Source organism: Episyrphus balteatus, chromosome 1 (genome assembly GCF_945859705.1).
Source record: "Episyrphus balteatus chromosome 1, idEpiBalt1.1, whole genome shotgun sequence".
Lineage (NCBI taxonomy): Eukaryota > Metazoa > Arthropoda > Insecta > Diptera > Syrphidae > Episyrphus > Episyrphus balteatus.
Genome location: NC_079134.1, coordinates 52961884 through 52976066, shown reverse-complemented (window position 1 = coordinate 52976066; position 14183 = coordinate 52961884). Strand labels below are relative to the sequence as shown.

Below are 14183 nucleotides of genomic sequence, written 5' to 3'. Positions count from 1 at the left end.
CTGTTAGATCACTTCAATTTCTTTTTTTTTCGAAAATTTTTCATGAAACTAATCTTACCTTTTGAGTACTTGGATCAATTTAAGTTTCCTTGAATTAACAAAAGAACAAAACTGTTTCAATTAATCATTTTTTTTTTAAATTTATTATTACATTAAATATGTATGTATGTATGTATATGGAAACATTTACAGCTTGTTCGTAATAATAATAATAATCATAGACACAATAATAATAATTAATTTGATTTTCTTTTTTAATTTTGTTGTTGTATTTTACCAATTGAACTTAAATCGACTTCCAACTTTAAATGAATGTTGATGAATTGTTATACTTAAAAGTAATAAATATTTTTTTTTTATATATGAAAATAATAATTCTATTATTGCTGTTATTTTATTTATTTATCTAACTAAAAAGAATAAAGAACTTGAGTTGGATTGTAAATGTAAAATTTCGTAAAAAATAGTTTAATTTCATCAAAAAATTTAAATAATTTTTGAATTACATAATTAATTTGTTAAGGTATATATTTTACTCGAGCAACTTAAAATGTATTCTATATTAAAACAAAAAAAAACTTTAGGACAGAATGTTGAAATTAAGAAAATAAATTGCACCATCACCTCTAGATACTTATGTTTGTTTTACAAATTACCTACGAATAATATTTATTTATCTAATTTTCTTTTTTTATTTATTTATAATATGTTTTATATTTGTTACTATTAAACATGTACTTAATACTCTACTGTATTCACTTTAAATGCAAAAAGCCTGTAAAAAAGTATACAAAGGATATCTGAGGTTTTACATTTTTTTTTTGTTATTCTTGTTTCCAGTTAGTTTTTGTTGTGTTTTAACATTAAGTTTAATAGATTTCTTTCTGTTTGCTTTTTTGTTAAAATTTGAAATAAAAATAAAAAATTAAATTTAGAATTATCGCATTCACACGTTGTAGTCAATATGAGAAAAAAGAAGATACACACAGATTTAGTTTTTTTTTTATTAATTTTAAACATTTTCTTATTTATTATAAAAAAAAAATCTTGTAGGACCCTATAAAATGTTTAAGATTCTTTTTTTTTTACACAAAACACACTAATATTATGTATATATACAGTAGTGTGTAACGATGTATTTTTTATTTAAATTATAAAATATTTTTGTCATCATTTTGAATTTCTTACATAATTTTTGTGCTAGACACCAAATCTATAAATTAGAATCGGTGTCCGTTTCTTCACTAAATCATATTTACATAATTATCTAGATAAATTTTGTGTGTGATTTTATTGATGTTATTTGTTCAGTAATTTTTTGTTTTGTTTGTAGTTCTTATAAACTAATGATGATAAATGGATATTTCCGATTTTTTTTCACAGTTACACCCTATCATGAATTCCGAACGGATGCGGTCATTATTTTTGTTTTGTTAATATTATGGAAATTGGTCAACGATCGATAGCCATAAATATCTCTCGACAGAAAAGTAAAGTATATTAAAACATTTTCAATATTTTCCAGATCAAAACAAGACATTTTTAGGAAGCAATAAGTGTTTTCAATAGCTGATTGGTAACAGTAGGTACTTTTTTGTTGTTCAAAAATTCCATCTTAAGTATATATTTTTAAAGATTTGTACGAGTTAAAACATATTGAGTGAACTTAGCCTTTTCAGGTTTTTAACAATTGTAAATGTATAATTAAAAAAAAAAAAACGTATAGAAAAATTATATTCTGTTGACATAATTTCTTATTTTTTGAAGAATTTTTAATTTTGGACGTAAGATGAAAATTTCTCATTGATTCTTATTGAATGAAGTCTAAAACTGATTTAAGATACTTTCCGCTTTCTATCGAGGTTTTTGTATGAATTTGAATTGGAGTATTTATTAAAAAGTTAAGAAAGTACAACTTGGATGTTGCGCATTGTTGAACTTCTTTACAAATTTAATATAAAAAGAGTTCCATAAGGAATACACTCCAGACTCCACTACTCATTAGAACCTCAGTATTCGAAGTCCATTAAATGTTTCATTATTTAAGGGTGGAAACTTATTTGTGTTCCTTTTCCATTGGTAAAAAAATCAATTTATTTTTGATCTTACAAGTTGAGTTGATCGAAAAAGTTGAATTTGATTTATTTTTTTAGGGATTTACTTCTCTTAGAACTAACACCGTGTCGTTTCCTACTAAGAAAGATCAGTGATAAATAACAAACCGAGCTTAAAACAAACAACCAATCCTTGGAATGTAAAAATCATCAATAAAAAATAAAATCAATTTTAAGTGGGCTTGGATTTATTGATTCAAGAAAGGTCACGATAGGAATAATTAATCAGTAAAAGAGTTCAATTAAATAAGACTTTGCATTTATCATTGGAACCGTCTCTCTGAGTGAAGCAGATGGGGCCAGATTCTATAAAATCGAAACGACAACGATCATTGGTTTTTGAAAAACGAAAGAAAATTTGCGAGGAATTCAGAACAAATGTTTTCATTTTTCAAGTTATATGAAGCAAACAGCAAACAAACAGAATCTCACCCCTGTACCTCGTGCTGAAAAAGTGCCTCGGTGGTTTCATTTCCAGTGCATTTTTGAAAAAGAGAAATTTGAATCATTCATTAAAATAGAAGAGTAGATCCAATTTATACTTAAACTATTGTTTACCCTTAGCATTTTATGAAAACTGCAAGTATTCATCCACAAGGATGCATTATCGGTCTGCAACCTTTATTTGACTGAAATACTGCTTCACATTGTTGATTGATTTTTCTTATCACAAAAAAAATTTAGGTACTGCAATTGAAGAACAGCCGCTCTACAATTTCGCTTTGAATGTAGCTTTGAAATATTTATTTTTCTTTCATAATTCAAAAATTTCACTCGGAGTACACTCATTCAGAAATCCAATGAAACATTTCATTGAGTTCTTAAATTTTATATTTCAGTTGGTAAATAAAATAAAATCAAAATTAATTTGCGATTGCAACAAGAAATTAAGCCTGAAGTTCAAATATATAATATAACAGTCATTTTCGTGCAACAGGAAATAATATTGAATATAAAATATTTCAACTTTGGCTTTCGTTGAGCAATCCGATCCACAATTCACAAATCAGATGATTATTTAATTGTCTTTCGAAAACAACCAAAAAGCTATTGTTACATTTGAACAGAACAACTACTTTAAGGTGCTACCACCAAGTCGTATGGCTTGTGTTTTAGCTATTTAATTCATCTCTATTTATTTGTGGTTCTTAGTTTATTAATTTTTTTTATTTTTAACTATCCTCTTAAATAAGCTTGGTCCGTTTGGGATCTCCACGGGTTAATGACCTCTAAAAATTTTTTTTCCTAAATTCTCCTTATTTAGGTCCTAAGCTTTCGATCTGGGGGGTGTCTCCCCCGAAAACATAACTTTGGGAAATAACGGACACCCTAATGGGCAGGTATAGAAACTAAATATTTAGGTAAATTTCGGCTTTCTGATTGGTTAGCTATCAAATACAATCTTTCCAATTTAGGAAATTTTATTGGAAAGTTAGACAAGAAAAATCTACCTAACTCGATTTACTCGTCCGTTCAGAAAATGACGTTGACCAAATATTAGGTCCCTAACGCTTTCTGAACGTGCCCAATGAAACACTTTTAGAAGACTTCTGTATGCTTTCGGACGCTTGGCGTAAAACTATAGTCATATAAGTTTTGGTGGAAGTATGGTAAAGCTAGTTCATATGTATGCGAAGCTGGACTGAAAGCCTTATTCTTAATCAGATAGAAGACTATCTAGACTATCAGTCTATGTTTATCTTCATCTTTAAGAAGGACTTAACACGGTGAGTGTTATGGTATAACTTTGGGCATCAGAATGCCTACTACACTTAATCAGATTTTTCTCTTTCTTTTCATAAGTCAATGATAGCCATATTTCTTATCTAAATGTGCCTCATATAGTGATAATGTCTAATGCCAATTTAAATTCACATATTCCTAACGTCAATTGGGTAGTGATAGTCTGTTTTAATAAACGGTAATTTCGAAAATTATCAAATTTCGAATGCCAATTTCCTATACGATTTGACTTTTGAAATGAGATCATTTGGGAAATTATCTTATTCAGTCTATAGTTAAAACAGGCGCTGTTGCACAGGTCGCTTACAACAACTTAAGAAGCGAACAGTGAAAGAAAACAAAACTGCTTCCTACTGCTGCTCTTTTCTTAATGTGTCCGTCGTGTAGTGGGACTGAATGCAAGGAGATGCAATTTAGAATATTAGAATATTTGACGAGCAACGGAGTCCAAACTTGAGTGATGTTTGTAGAGAATTATATATGTACAATTTTGGCTGATCTATTGTTTTTTTTTTCATGACAGGGATAAAAAATGACAGTCTAAACAAATTATTTGCTTGATTTTTAAAGCGTATATGATTTTTAAAGATCTAATAAAACTATGCTTATGTATAAAAAAAAAAAAATTAAAATGCTCACACATTCACTTGATTTGATTTAAAATCTACTTTACTTATAACATCTATATAATATAATATATTTACACTATTCGCTTTTTATTGTTTTTATTTTACTTGTAGATTGCACCAAATTTAATTTAAATTGTACATTTAAAAAATATTATATATTATAATGATATGCGATTTAATAATATTTATGTTTTTTTTTTAATTATTGTTAAATTTAGATTCTCAGCATGATATGAAAAGTAATATTGGTTATGAATTTTATTTACCAGCAAGATGACAATGAAAAACAATTTAATTCTTCTGCAAGGCATTATCAAATATGAAATTTCAAAACTGATTCAATCTTATTTTTTATTGGGTTGATTTTAACTATGTGACTGGATATGGTTAATGCATTTAAACTTTTCGATTCGATTAAGAACAGCATTATTAAATCCAGAGGGTTACTGAGTTTTTCTTAAATTCAAATAGGAGACCTATGAGACTTCAAAAGTTCTAATGAATTTTATTACATACTTGAAAAATTAATTTTATTAAATGACAAAAATTGACAAATTAATCTTTCACATAAAACCAAAGCGGATTAATTTAAGAAACGAACTTTAATTGAATTGCTCTTAAGATCAAGTTTGAATTGATTTATTATACCTAAAGGAATCTCATCTTGCTGGTCATTTAGGAGCTTACCATATTACTTTTCGGAGAATCGTTAGTTCATTTTGTTTATGTTTTTCAAAATCTTGTTTCATTTAATTTTTGTCGATTACACATACACATACTTTCTCATTTTCCTCTTTCAAAAGTGGAATTCACGCTATTGTTACTGTACAATACAACCATATATTTTATATAAAATTAAAAAAAAAAGAGAAAAACTTTTCTTTAAAGTTCTTTTAAGAGTAACAAAATTACTTGGATTACGTTTTTTTTTTGTTTAATAAAATCGAAATAAAATGCGAATTGAGTTATGACACAAGTAAATATAAGATTAAAACAAAAATCGTTTTTTTTACAGCTTTTTTAAAACTAATTTTGTTATAACATCCGAAGTTCGATTAATACATACATAAATGGAAATGTTTTTTTTTTATGTTTTAGGAAGACTTAATTACAATTCTGATTCGACTGATGATGAGTTTGTTTTTTTTTTTTTTAGTAAAAAAACATATTAAATTAGTATTTATATTTACTAAATAAAGAAAAAAATAATAAAATAAACAAAAACAAATTAAACAAAAAAAAGTTAATTTAAAAATTCTAAACTCATCCTAGTTCTTGTTTTTTGTGTGTTTTTTTTTAATGGGCTTGCCATTTAAATTTGGATTCCATCAGCCATTGTTGGCCTTTTGAGTAATCACAAGGTCGTAATAGTGGTGTGCTGGCATCACTACGAGGTGCTCGCTGCAAGCAATTACCTGTATTCGAGTGTCGAATTGACTTGTCCTGAAAATTTAAATTTGTTAAAAAACAATTGTGTTGAATTGAATGCCAGAGAAACTTACATCTTCATCGTAGACCCATTCTTGATTGCCTCCCATATTGTGGCATCGGATCATTTTCACTGGTCCAGTGGCACTAGATGCATCTAGGCAAAGATCATCGGACATCAATTGTTGACGTTTTGTGTAGGCAAACACTTGATTTCCACCCAATCCATGGCAGTAACTTATACCGATATTTTCATTGTACTTACGACCCATCGTATCAAGACAGGTTTCAGTTTCAGCATTGCGAATCTGTTAGGAAAATTACTCATTTTTATTTTTTTGGACGTGATATTGACCCTTTCTTTTCTTATAAAATTATTTGGTCGTAAAGAGAATTTTCTACAAATTAGTATGAGGACGTAGAATAGTTTTCGTTTAGGAATTATTTTGAATCATATGCGATTCATGAATCAAATATGATTCTTTGGACAGTGAAGATGTTAAAGAATGAATAAATTTTGATTAAAACTGTGAGTATCTTATTAACTATCCGGTCCAGGTGAAATAATCTTAAAACATTTTTCAAAGTCATGGCAAAAATTTAATTTAATCGAAGGCGCAGTGCGGCAAAAAATTTAATTAAAAATAAACTATTGGAGATATAAATATCTTTTATAGCTTATTAGAAAGATAATAACCTAAAGTTGAATACAAATGAAGGATTTTTAAAAATTCCGTCATTTAACAGGGTAAATAGGGGTAAAATAAAACTGCCAAAAATTGGCTATCGATAGATAAATTTATTGCAAGGCTCTAAAAAATTCTAAAAAATTTCAAAAACCAATAAATGGTTTTCTAAAATCAAAATATGAGGTAGACCTTTGACAAAGTAGATTTTTGACAATTTGAAAAACGCCATTCGAAAGATAATAAAAAAAAAAAGTTAGGCCTCTAAAACGGATTTTTTTTAAGTCTCTGCGTTTCGAAATATGAATTTTTGAAAAACAACTACTTATTTTGGGGTATTTTTGGGTGAGTTTCTATTTTTAAAATTTTTCGTAGCGTTCAAAAATTCTTAAACTTATAAAACATGTAGTCTATAACCTTGCGCATGCATGCGCAAATTTAAATTGATTTTTGACCGAATGACGGGAAAAACAAGTTTTTTCGTCCCAAGTTTTTTGACAGTTTTTAACCGTGCAAAATTTCAATCAATTTTGTATTTTTATATAACGGTAAAATAAAGACCTAGAACAGATTAAAATTTACTTTAACTTTATAGAGCATGCTGATAATATTACCTTTCATTTGATATATCACACATAACGGTACATTCACTACACGCTACACAATGTAAAATTAAAAAACTTCAGAAATACTTTTCAAACACCTGTGCAGATCTGTTGTCCATGACCAGCCACTAGTGTGGGAAGTACCGTATTCTCAGTTTGAAATTTCGACATGGTTGGCTTTAAAAAATTTTAACTTTTTTGTAGGCATCATAAAAATATGATTGAAGCGTCATATGAAAGGTGAAATAAAAAGCTTTTTTATGATTTATAATTAAAAATAGATTAAATTATACTAGGGTTTGTGGGCTATAGGTCTTTTCTTGAGTTAGTTCTTTTTTCAAGCAGTCGACGTTTCGGGTATAGATATACCCTTCTTCAGGACTCTATTTAAATAAAAAATCTTAAATATACTTACAATATTAAAATTTTTTTAACCTCTTAAGGTTTAACAAAAGTGGTTTGTCAAAAACTGTTTAGCTTTTTGTATCAATGATATTTTAAAATTCAATAATAGAATATCTTGAAAAAGACGTTTCACATTATTGAAATTTCAAAACAATCAAATTAAAAATTTCTATTTGATAAGAAATTCAAAAATTACATTAAGAACTTCTTTGTTTTCAAAGGAGAATGGGCAAGTTTGTATGAAACGTGGACGTTACGCGGCCAGGAATGAATTTGTTATTTTTTGATGTAATTAAGGTTTACATATACTGTGCAGAAGTTTTATCCCTGTGACGTATTTCAATAACGGATAAAATGCATTTTTGCATTTAACACTTTATATATGTCTCAATGTTATAACTCAATTGTGTATTTTAAGTGCAAAATATTATTTTCTGTCATTTTCCCTGAGTCTGAAGACCTTTATCTTGAATATCCAACCACTAGAACCCAAACTAAAAGCATTTTAAAACAACAAATTCAAGCCTATTTTTAGAGTTTTGTTGTTCAATTGTTTGTTACTTTGAATTGTTTGAAAACTTTCGAACCTGAAATGGTTGTCTTAAAAATCTTATATTATGAGTTCTATTGGTCGGATTTTCAAGATTAATGTCTTCATGCTCAGGGAAAATGACAGAGCATCATATTTTATATTCCATATAAAAATATAAATCAGTTTTTCCTTCATACATTGAACAATGCATTAACAATACTAATACTGCATTATTTTGCATTCTTAACGCAATACAGCGAAACTTCCATAGTAAAAGTTTTTCCTGGGCTATAAATCTTTCATTTGATACCAATTTTATTGATGGCCGCTCAACGTCCAAAATGCCCATTCTCCTTTAAAAGGTGAATTCTCCAAAAACGAAAAATCAGACATTGTACATATATAAAATAATATGCTTAGGTGATGGAACAAACCACTGTCCTTCAGTTTATGTAGGTACTTCAATGCAGAAACTTAAGAATAGAATTGCCGGACATAGATCAGATATACATAGTGGACATTCTCAAAAAACAGCTTTAGCTTTACATTGTATAGATGAAGGACATAGGCCAGATTTTAATAACGTAGACATTTTACAAACAGAGAAACACTATAGTAAAAGAATGTTGCTAGAAATATTACATATTTTAGATACAAATAATACTGTTAATAGGAGATCAGATTGTGAGGGACTTAGCAATATTTATAGTCAGTTTGTCCAAAGAAATATGTTATATTAGATTTTATCAACAATTTTAACTTGAATTTTTAGATAGGATTTGTTTTTGTTTTCTTATCAAATTTTTGAATTTCTTATCAAATAGAAATTTTTAATTTGATTTGTTTTGAAATTTCAATAATGTGAAACGTCTTTTTCAAGATATTCTATTATTGAATTTTAAAATATCATTGATACAAAAAGCTAAACAGTTTTTGACAAACCACTTTTGTTAAACCTTAAGAGGTTAAAAAATTTTTAATATTGTAAGTATGGATATTTTAGTTTGGTTTTATATATTTACGACTTTTTATTTAAATAGAGTTCTGAAGAAGGGTATATCCATACCCGAAACGTCGACTGATTGAAAAAAGAACTAACTCAAGAAAAGACCTATAGCCCACAAACCCTAGTATAATTTATTTTATTAAAAAGGTCACGTAGGAAGGAATATTTAAAAATAGATTGTTAAAGAAAAAAAGTAATTTAATGGCGTGAGAAGATAAAAAAAGATTGATATTTTTGCTTTTTTTTGATGGAAACTGATTGTGTTCAAAAAGTTCTAGCTCTTTTTGTAGATGTCGAACGGACATGGTCGTTTTAAACATTTTGAGCTGAAATAATAGGCTCTTATATGGTATACAATTTGTTATAGGTTTATATATAAAGCAAATAGATTTTTGGGTGATGGAAGTGATTTTTTAATTTTTTTCATTAGAAATGATTGTTTTTAATAAATTATTTTAATACTTTTTGCGCATTGTAAAAATTTTAAAATGGTTTTATTCTTAAGAAGAAACTTTTAAATGGTATAATTTTTTTTGTAAGATTTTCAAATTAAAAAAAATAATATAACGAGAAAGGAAAAAGAGTATTTTTTTTAGCTTTTTCTTGTACCTAAATTATGATAGTATTAAAAAAGTTATTCCGTTTTTCTACAAAACATATAGGTATAAATATGTTATCTTTAGCTTAGAAACTTGACTATAAAATTTATTATCTTATATTATCGACTTTACAGACAACCACTTTTGTTATGAAGGGACATTCTCTGACAGTTTTTGATTTTCTGATAAATTGTTTCTTTTGGTGATCTGTGCTTTGATTAGCTGTACCGTGAAATCTGACATTTGATCTTTTAGAAGGTTGCACGAGGTAGAAATTTTTTCTGATCTGTGCCTACTCAACTGTGGGAAATTCAACTATAAAATTTAGCCAGACTACATATTAAATTGGATTTCGGTATGGTGCTTTTCATTTTCATTTTTTTGAGAACTCTTTAAGGCTTGGCCACACTGGAGGGTATGCGGTAGCGGTACGGGTAGCGGTGAGGGTACTTGTATGAAAAAAATTCCAAACTGACACATCAACGTTCAGATGTGGAATTTTTTTCATACAATTACCCGTACCGCTACCGCCTGTACCCTTCGGTGTGGCCAAGCCTTAATATCAAGAAAATGAGATAAGTTAAGAAAATGTATGGAACAGTGAGAAAAGAGAGATTAAGCTTTTTTTGCATACGACGTACCACTTAAAAACTTCTTTGGATTTCCCCCATAAATTCACTAAACCTTAAATATTGCGGAAAGTGTATATCTTGATCCTTATTAAAATTAAAATAATGAGAAATGGGTTATTCAAATAATTACCTCTCCTAAATAGTAGTAATCCAGTGGCATTAAACTTTCTGGATAAACGTGTTCCAAATACCATTTAAAGCTCTTACACTTCAGTCGTTCACGTAGGGCTTTTCTTTCGCTTACATCACCAGCTGAAGCTTTTCTAGCGCCTAATAATATTTATTTAAAAAAAAATAAAATAATAATTTTAAACAGATTAAAATATTATAAGAACAAATCAAATACAAAAAACATTAACTTTTTTACAACATGCACAAATAAAGTGAATAAACGTGTTTTGTTTTGTGTAAATGATGTTTTGTTTTTTTTTTTAAACAAAAAAAAAAAAAATAAAAAAATATGTGAAAATTGAAATAAAAAAGGACATAACATATATAGTGTAAAACAATTGTTTTTTGTGCTCATGGTGATCAGAAGTTAATTGATTAATAACCAAAACCAATACAAAAAAAAAATACCAAACAAAAATAAAAAATAAACAAAACTATTTTCAAATACAAATGAATTGTGTTATATAAACTTAAAAAAAATGGTAAACGAAAACAGAAATAATGTTTGGGACAGTACAAGTTTGGGGTTATTATTTTAATACTGCGCATGCGTTTTCACTACAGAAAATATAACATTCACCATAAAAGACTTAAATACAGCACCGAGCAATTTTTATACTTATTTATATAACTAATTTTCTTGAATAATAAAGGTTTATTTCTTAATTTTATTTTGTACAATATGACTTATTAATGTGAAATCATAATATCTCTTAATATTCATTTAGTAAAAATACTTTTCGAAAGCTTATATTTAGCCCTGGGGTCGAATTACGGCATACGATTACGATCATACGTTATCGTTTTGACTATTTCTGTCTCTATTTAATTATTAGAAAACGAAAGGGACACATAGCAACCACTCGTTAACGAACGTATATAGATATTCCTAGCAATAAGCTCTATCTGAGGTTTATCTGACTATTGAAAAATTGGCTCTTGAAAGAATATTCCTCATTGAAAATTTAAGTCCATCCAGTCTGGCTCCTTACAAGACTGTATTCTTTTTAATAATTTTTATTTTTCGATCAATTTTTGAAGCGGGAAACTAATACATGCCAGGTTTTACAAAAGAAAAACAACACTAGAGCATGTTTGATTACTTTATCATAAGACATTTGGATCTGATTAAATAGAGAGAGCAATAGTCAAAACGATAACGTATGATCGTAATCGTGTGCCGTAATTCGACCCCTGATATTATAGACAAATTGAACACACAAAAACTTCTATCGCAAGATACCGCTAGAACATTTGCTGTTCTAGCTTTCTTTTCTGCTCTAAATCGTTAGGACCCACAGCAGTGACCAAATATAGAGAACCAGTGGAAACCAGTGAATCGGATTTTGTAATTTTATGTTTTGGTACATAGACCACATAATGGGAAATCTGTGAAGGTCGATTTTCAACCGAAGGCTGAAAGAAAATCTTCGGCCGAAGCCGAAGCCTAAGGTTGAAAAATGTCAAGAATTCTCCTTTCCAATTGGATAAAAATATTATTTTTATTTATTTATGATGGCACACATGTGTTTTGAAATTTTTGAATACCTACCGAAGAAAAAATTGCAATCTTTTCTTCGGTATTCAAAAATTAAAAAAAAATGAAATTTTTTCCGGCGCCTTGTACGGTGCTCGATATAATAAACAGATTCTTCGGCTTCGGCCAAAACTTCGGCCTAAAATGGCCGAAGCCGAAGGTTTGGCCGAATGTTGTTTTTTTGGTCGAATTCGCGCGAAGCCGAAGCTTCCGTCGGATACTATCTGTGACATTTGACAACTTCGGATTTGTTTTCAGCACCCTAAGGAACATAACATTAGCCACCAAAAACAGTTACACAAGAACTTATAATTTTAAATACAACTTATGAGGTTTTTAAAATTCAGAAATCTATAGAGCTGTTTTTGAAAAAAATTAGTGTATACGAAATTCTCAATCTTTTTTATGATAAAAGCTTTAAAAACACTCATCAATTAACATAAACATTTTTATCAAAACGTCGAGATATGTATATCGAAATTTTCAAATCCAAAAATCGTACCAAGTACAATAACTTCTGCTGGGAATTTAAAAAAGAAACTCCTCAAATTCAAACGAGTAAATTATATAAAAAATCACCTTTTTTATTATATTATTTAAGACAAAATTAGATTTTGTTGCTTTAAATTTTTTTTTTTTTTTTCAAAAACTAAATTATTGAATATTACATATAGAAAAGGTATTTAATAACTTAATATTTAGAAAAGCAAATCAATTAATAAAATTGTTTTCGAAATTTTGATTTTGAAAATAATTTTTTTAACCCTCTACTGCATACGAAGCCAAATATGGTTTTGTCTGTTTGTATGCTTTTTTCTCTTCTTTGTTACAAAAAAAAAATGTTCAAGATTCAATGCGATCCTCTTCTTTGAATTTCTAAGAACCCATAGAGATAGCGTTTTCGTGTGTCCGACAGCAAAAAATGGTGTAATTTATGACCACAGGTGAGTCGATCAGTCGTTTGCATTGAAATCGAAAGTGTTGAATATATTCATACTTGAAGTGTTCATTACTGTGAATTTTTGGAAAGTAAAGTGGAATTAAAAATATATTTAATCAATTGTCTATTTGTGTATGCTATGAACCAATTTTTATTGAAAAAAAAAAAATTATTGGCCTGGTCTTGGGAGGACAAAAAGGACGGATACCATATTTGGCTTTGTTAAATTTTTTGGTTCGAAGATTTTGTTCCTTTACATTATTGTTTTGCTTGGAAGCTATGTTTTACTTCAGAAATGGAGCCCCTTCGCTTTTAGAGACATTTTTCTCATGTTAACCCCATTTAAATCGGCGTTACCACAAACTGTTAGGGGGAGGGGGGCTCACATGTAATATTTTTCAATCATTTTATTGCTTTTTAGTTTTTGTAAGATCTGGGAGTGGGTGGAAATGTTATAATAAGGCTTACATCGACTTTGGAAAAACTGTGAACCAGAAATACATATGTAAGGGAAAAAACAAACTGCTTTTCTCGGTTCCATGGCTTAAAATGAACCATATTTGAAATAATTCTAAACGTTTTGTCATACAATGTATTTATTTCACTTTATTTTGGTTTTTAAGTGATAAATATTTATCTTTGAATATTGTTTCTTGTATTCTTTACATAAAGTGAAAAAATAAAATTGGTACAATTTCTAACCACTTAATCCATACGAAGCCAAATTTGGCTTATAAACTTATTTTCTAAACAAATATTTTTTTTTAATGAAAAGCGTTTTGAAACATCCTAAAGAACCCATGTAAAGCATTTTTTAATTTTTGTTGTCCGCTAACATTAATTCATGCGGTAGAGGGTTAACAATTCATTCATTTTTATTTTAAGTTTTGTCTTTGTTTTTTAAATTATTTATTTTCTATTCAAATCAATTTCAGCCTAAATGGGCGCGAGATAGATGCTTATTCATATGTACATGTATGATCGGCTATGCACTCTATCTTTTATTACATTTTCTGACCATTATTGAAGACTCGGCTCAAATTTTTTTTACTGAATGCATAACTTACTATTTAGTCTCTACCTCCTAAATTATTAGTCACTTACAATAATTACAACTATATAACATATCTAAATAAATTGCTCGGTAGTGCATTTA

At 28.2% G+C, this 14183-nt stretch overlaps 1 protein-coding gene across 3 annotated transcripts in view; it reads right to left on the bottom strand.

Annotated features, from left to right (window-relative positions):
* Nucleotides 1-279: 279 nt before the first annotated feature.
* LOC129920630 (polypeptide N-acetylgalactosaminyltransferase 5) overlaps nucleotides 280-14183 on the bottom strand; it is a 66978-nt gene continuing 53074 nt past the window's right edge. For 2 of the 3 annotated variants that reach the window (XM_056002070.1, XM_056002050.1), the window contains exons 10-12: nucleotides 10510-10649; nucleotides 5989-6222; nucleotides 286-5929 (exon numbers count right to left, since the gene is read on the bottom strand). In XM_056002070.1, coding sequence (XP_055858045.1) covers nucleotides 5783-5929; nucleotides 5989-6222; nucleotides 10510-10649 — 521 coding nt within the window. In that variant the 3' untranslated portion in view covers nucleotides 286-5782. Of the gene's footprint in view, nucleotides 5930-5988; nucleotides 6223-10509; nucleotides 10650-14183 lie in introns of all 3 variants that reach the window. The other variant, XM_056002060.1, reaches the window with a different exon arrangement.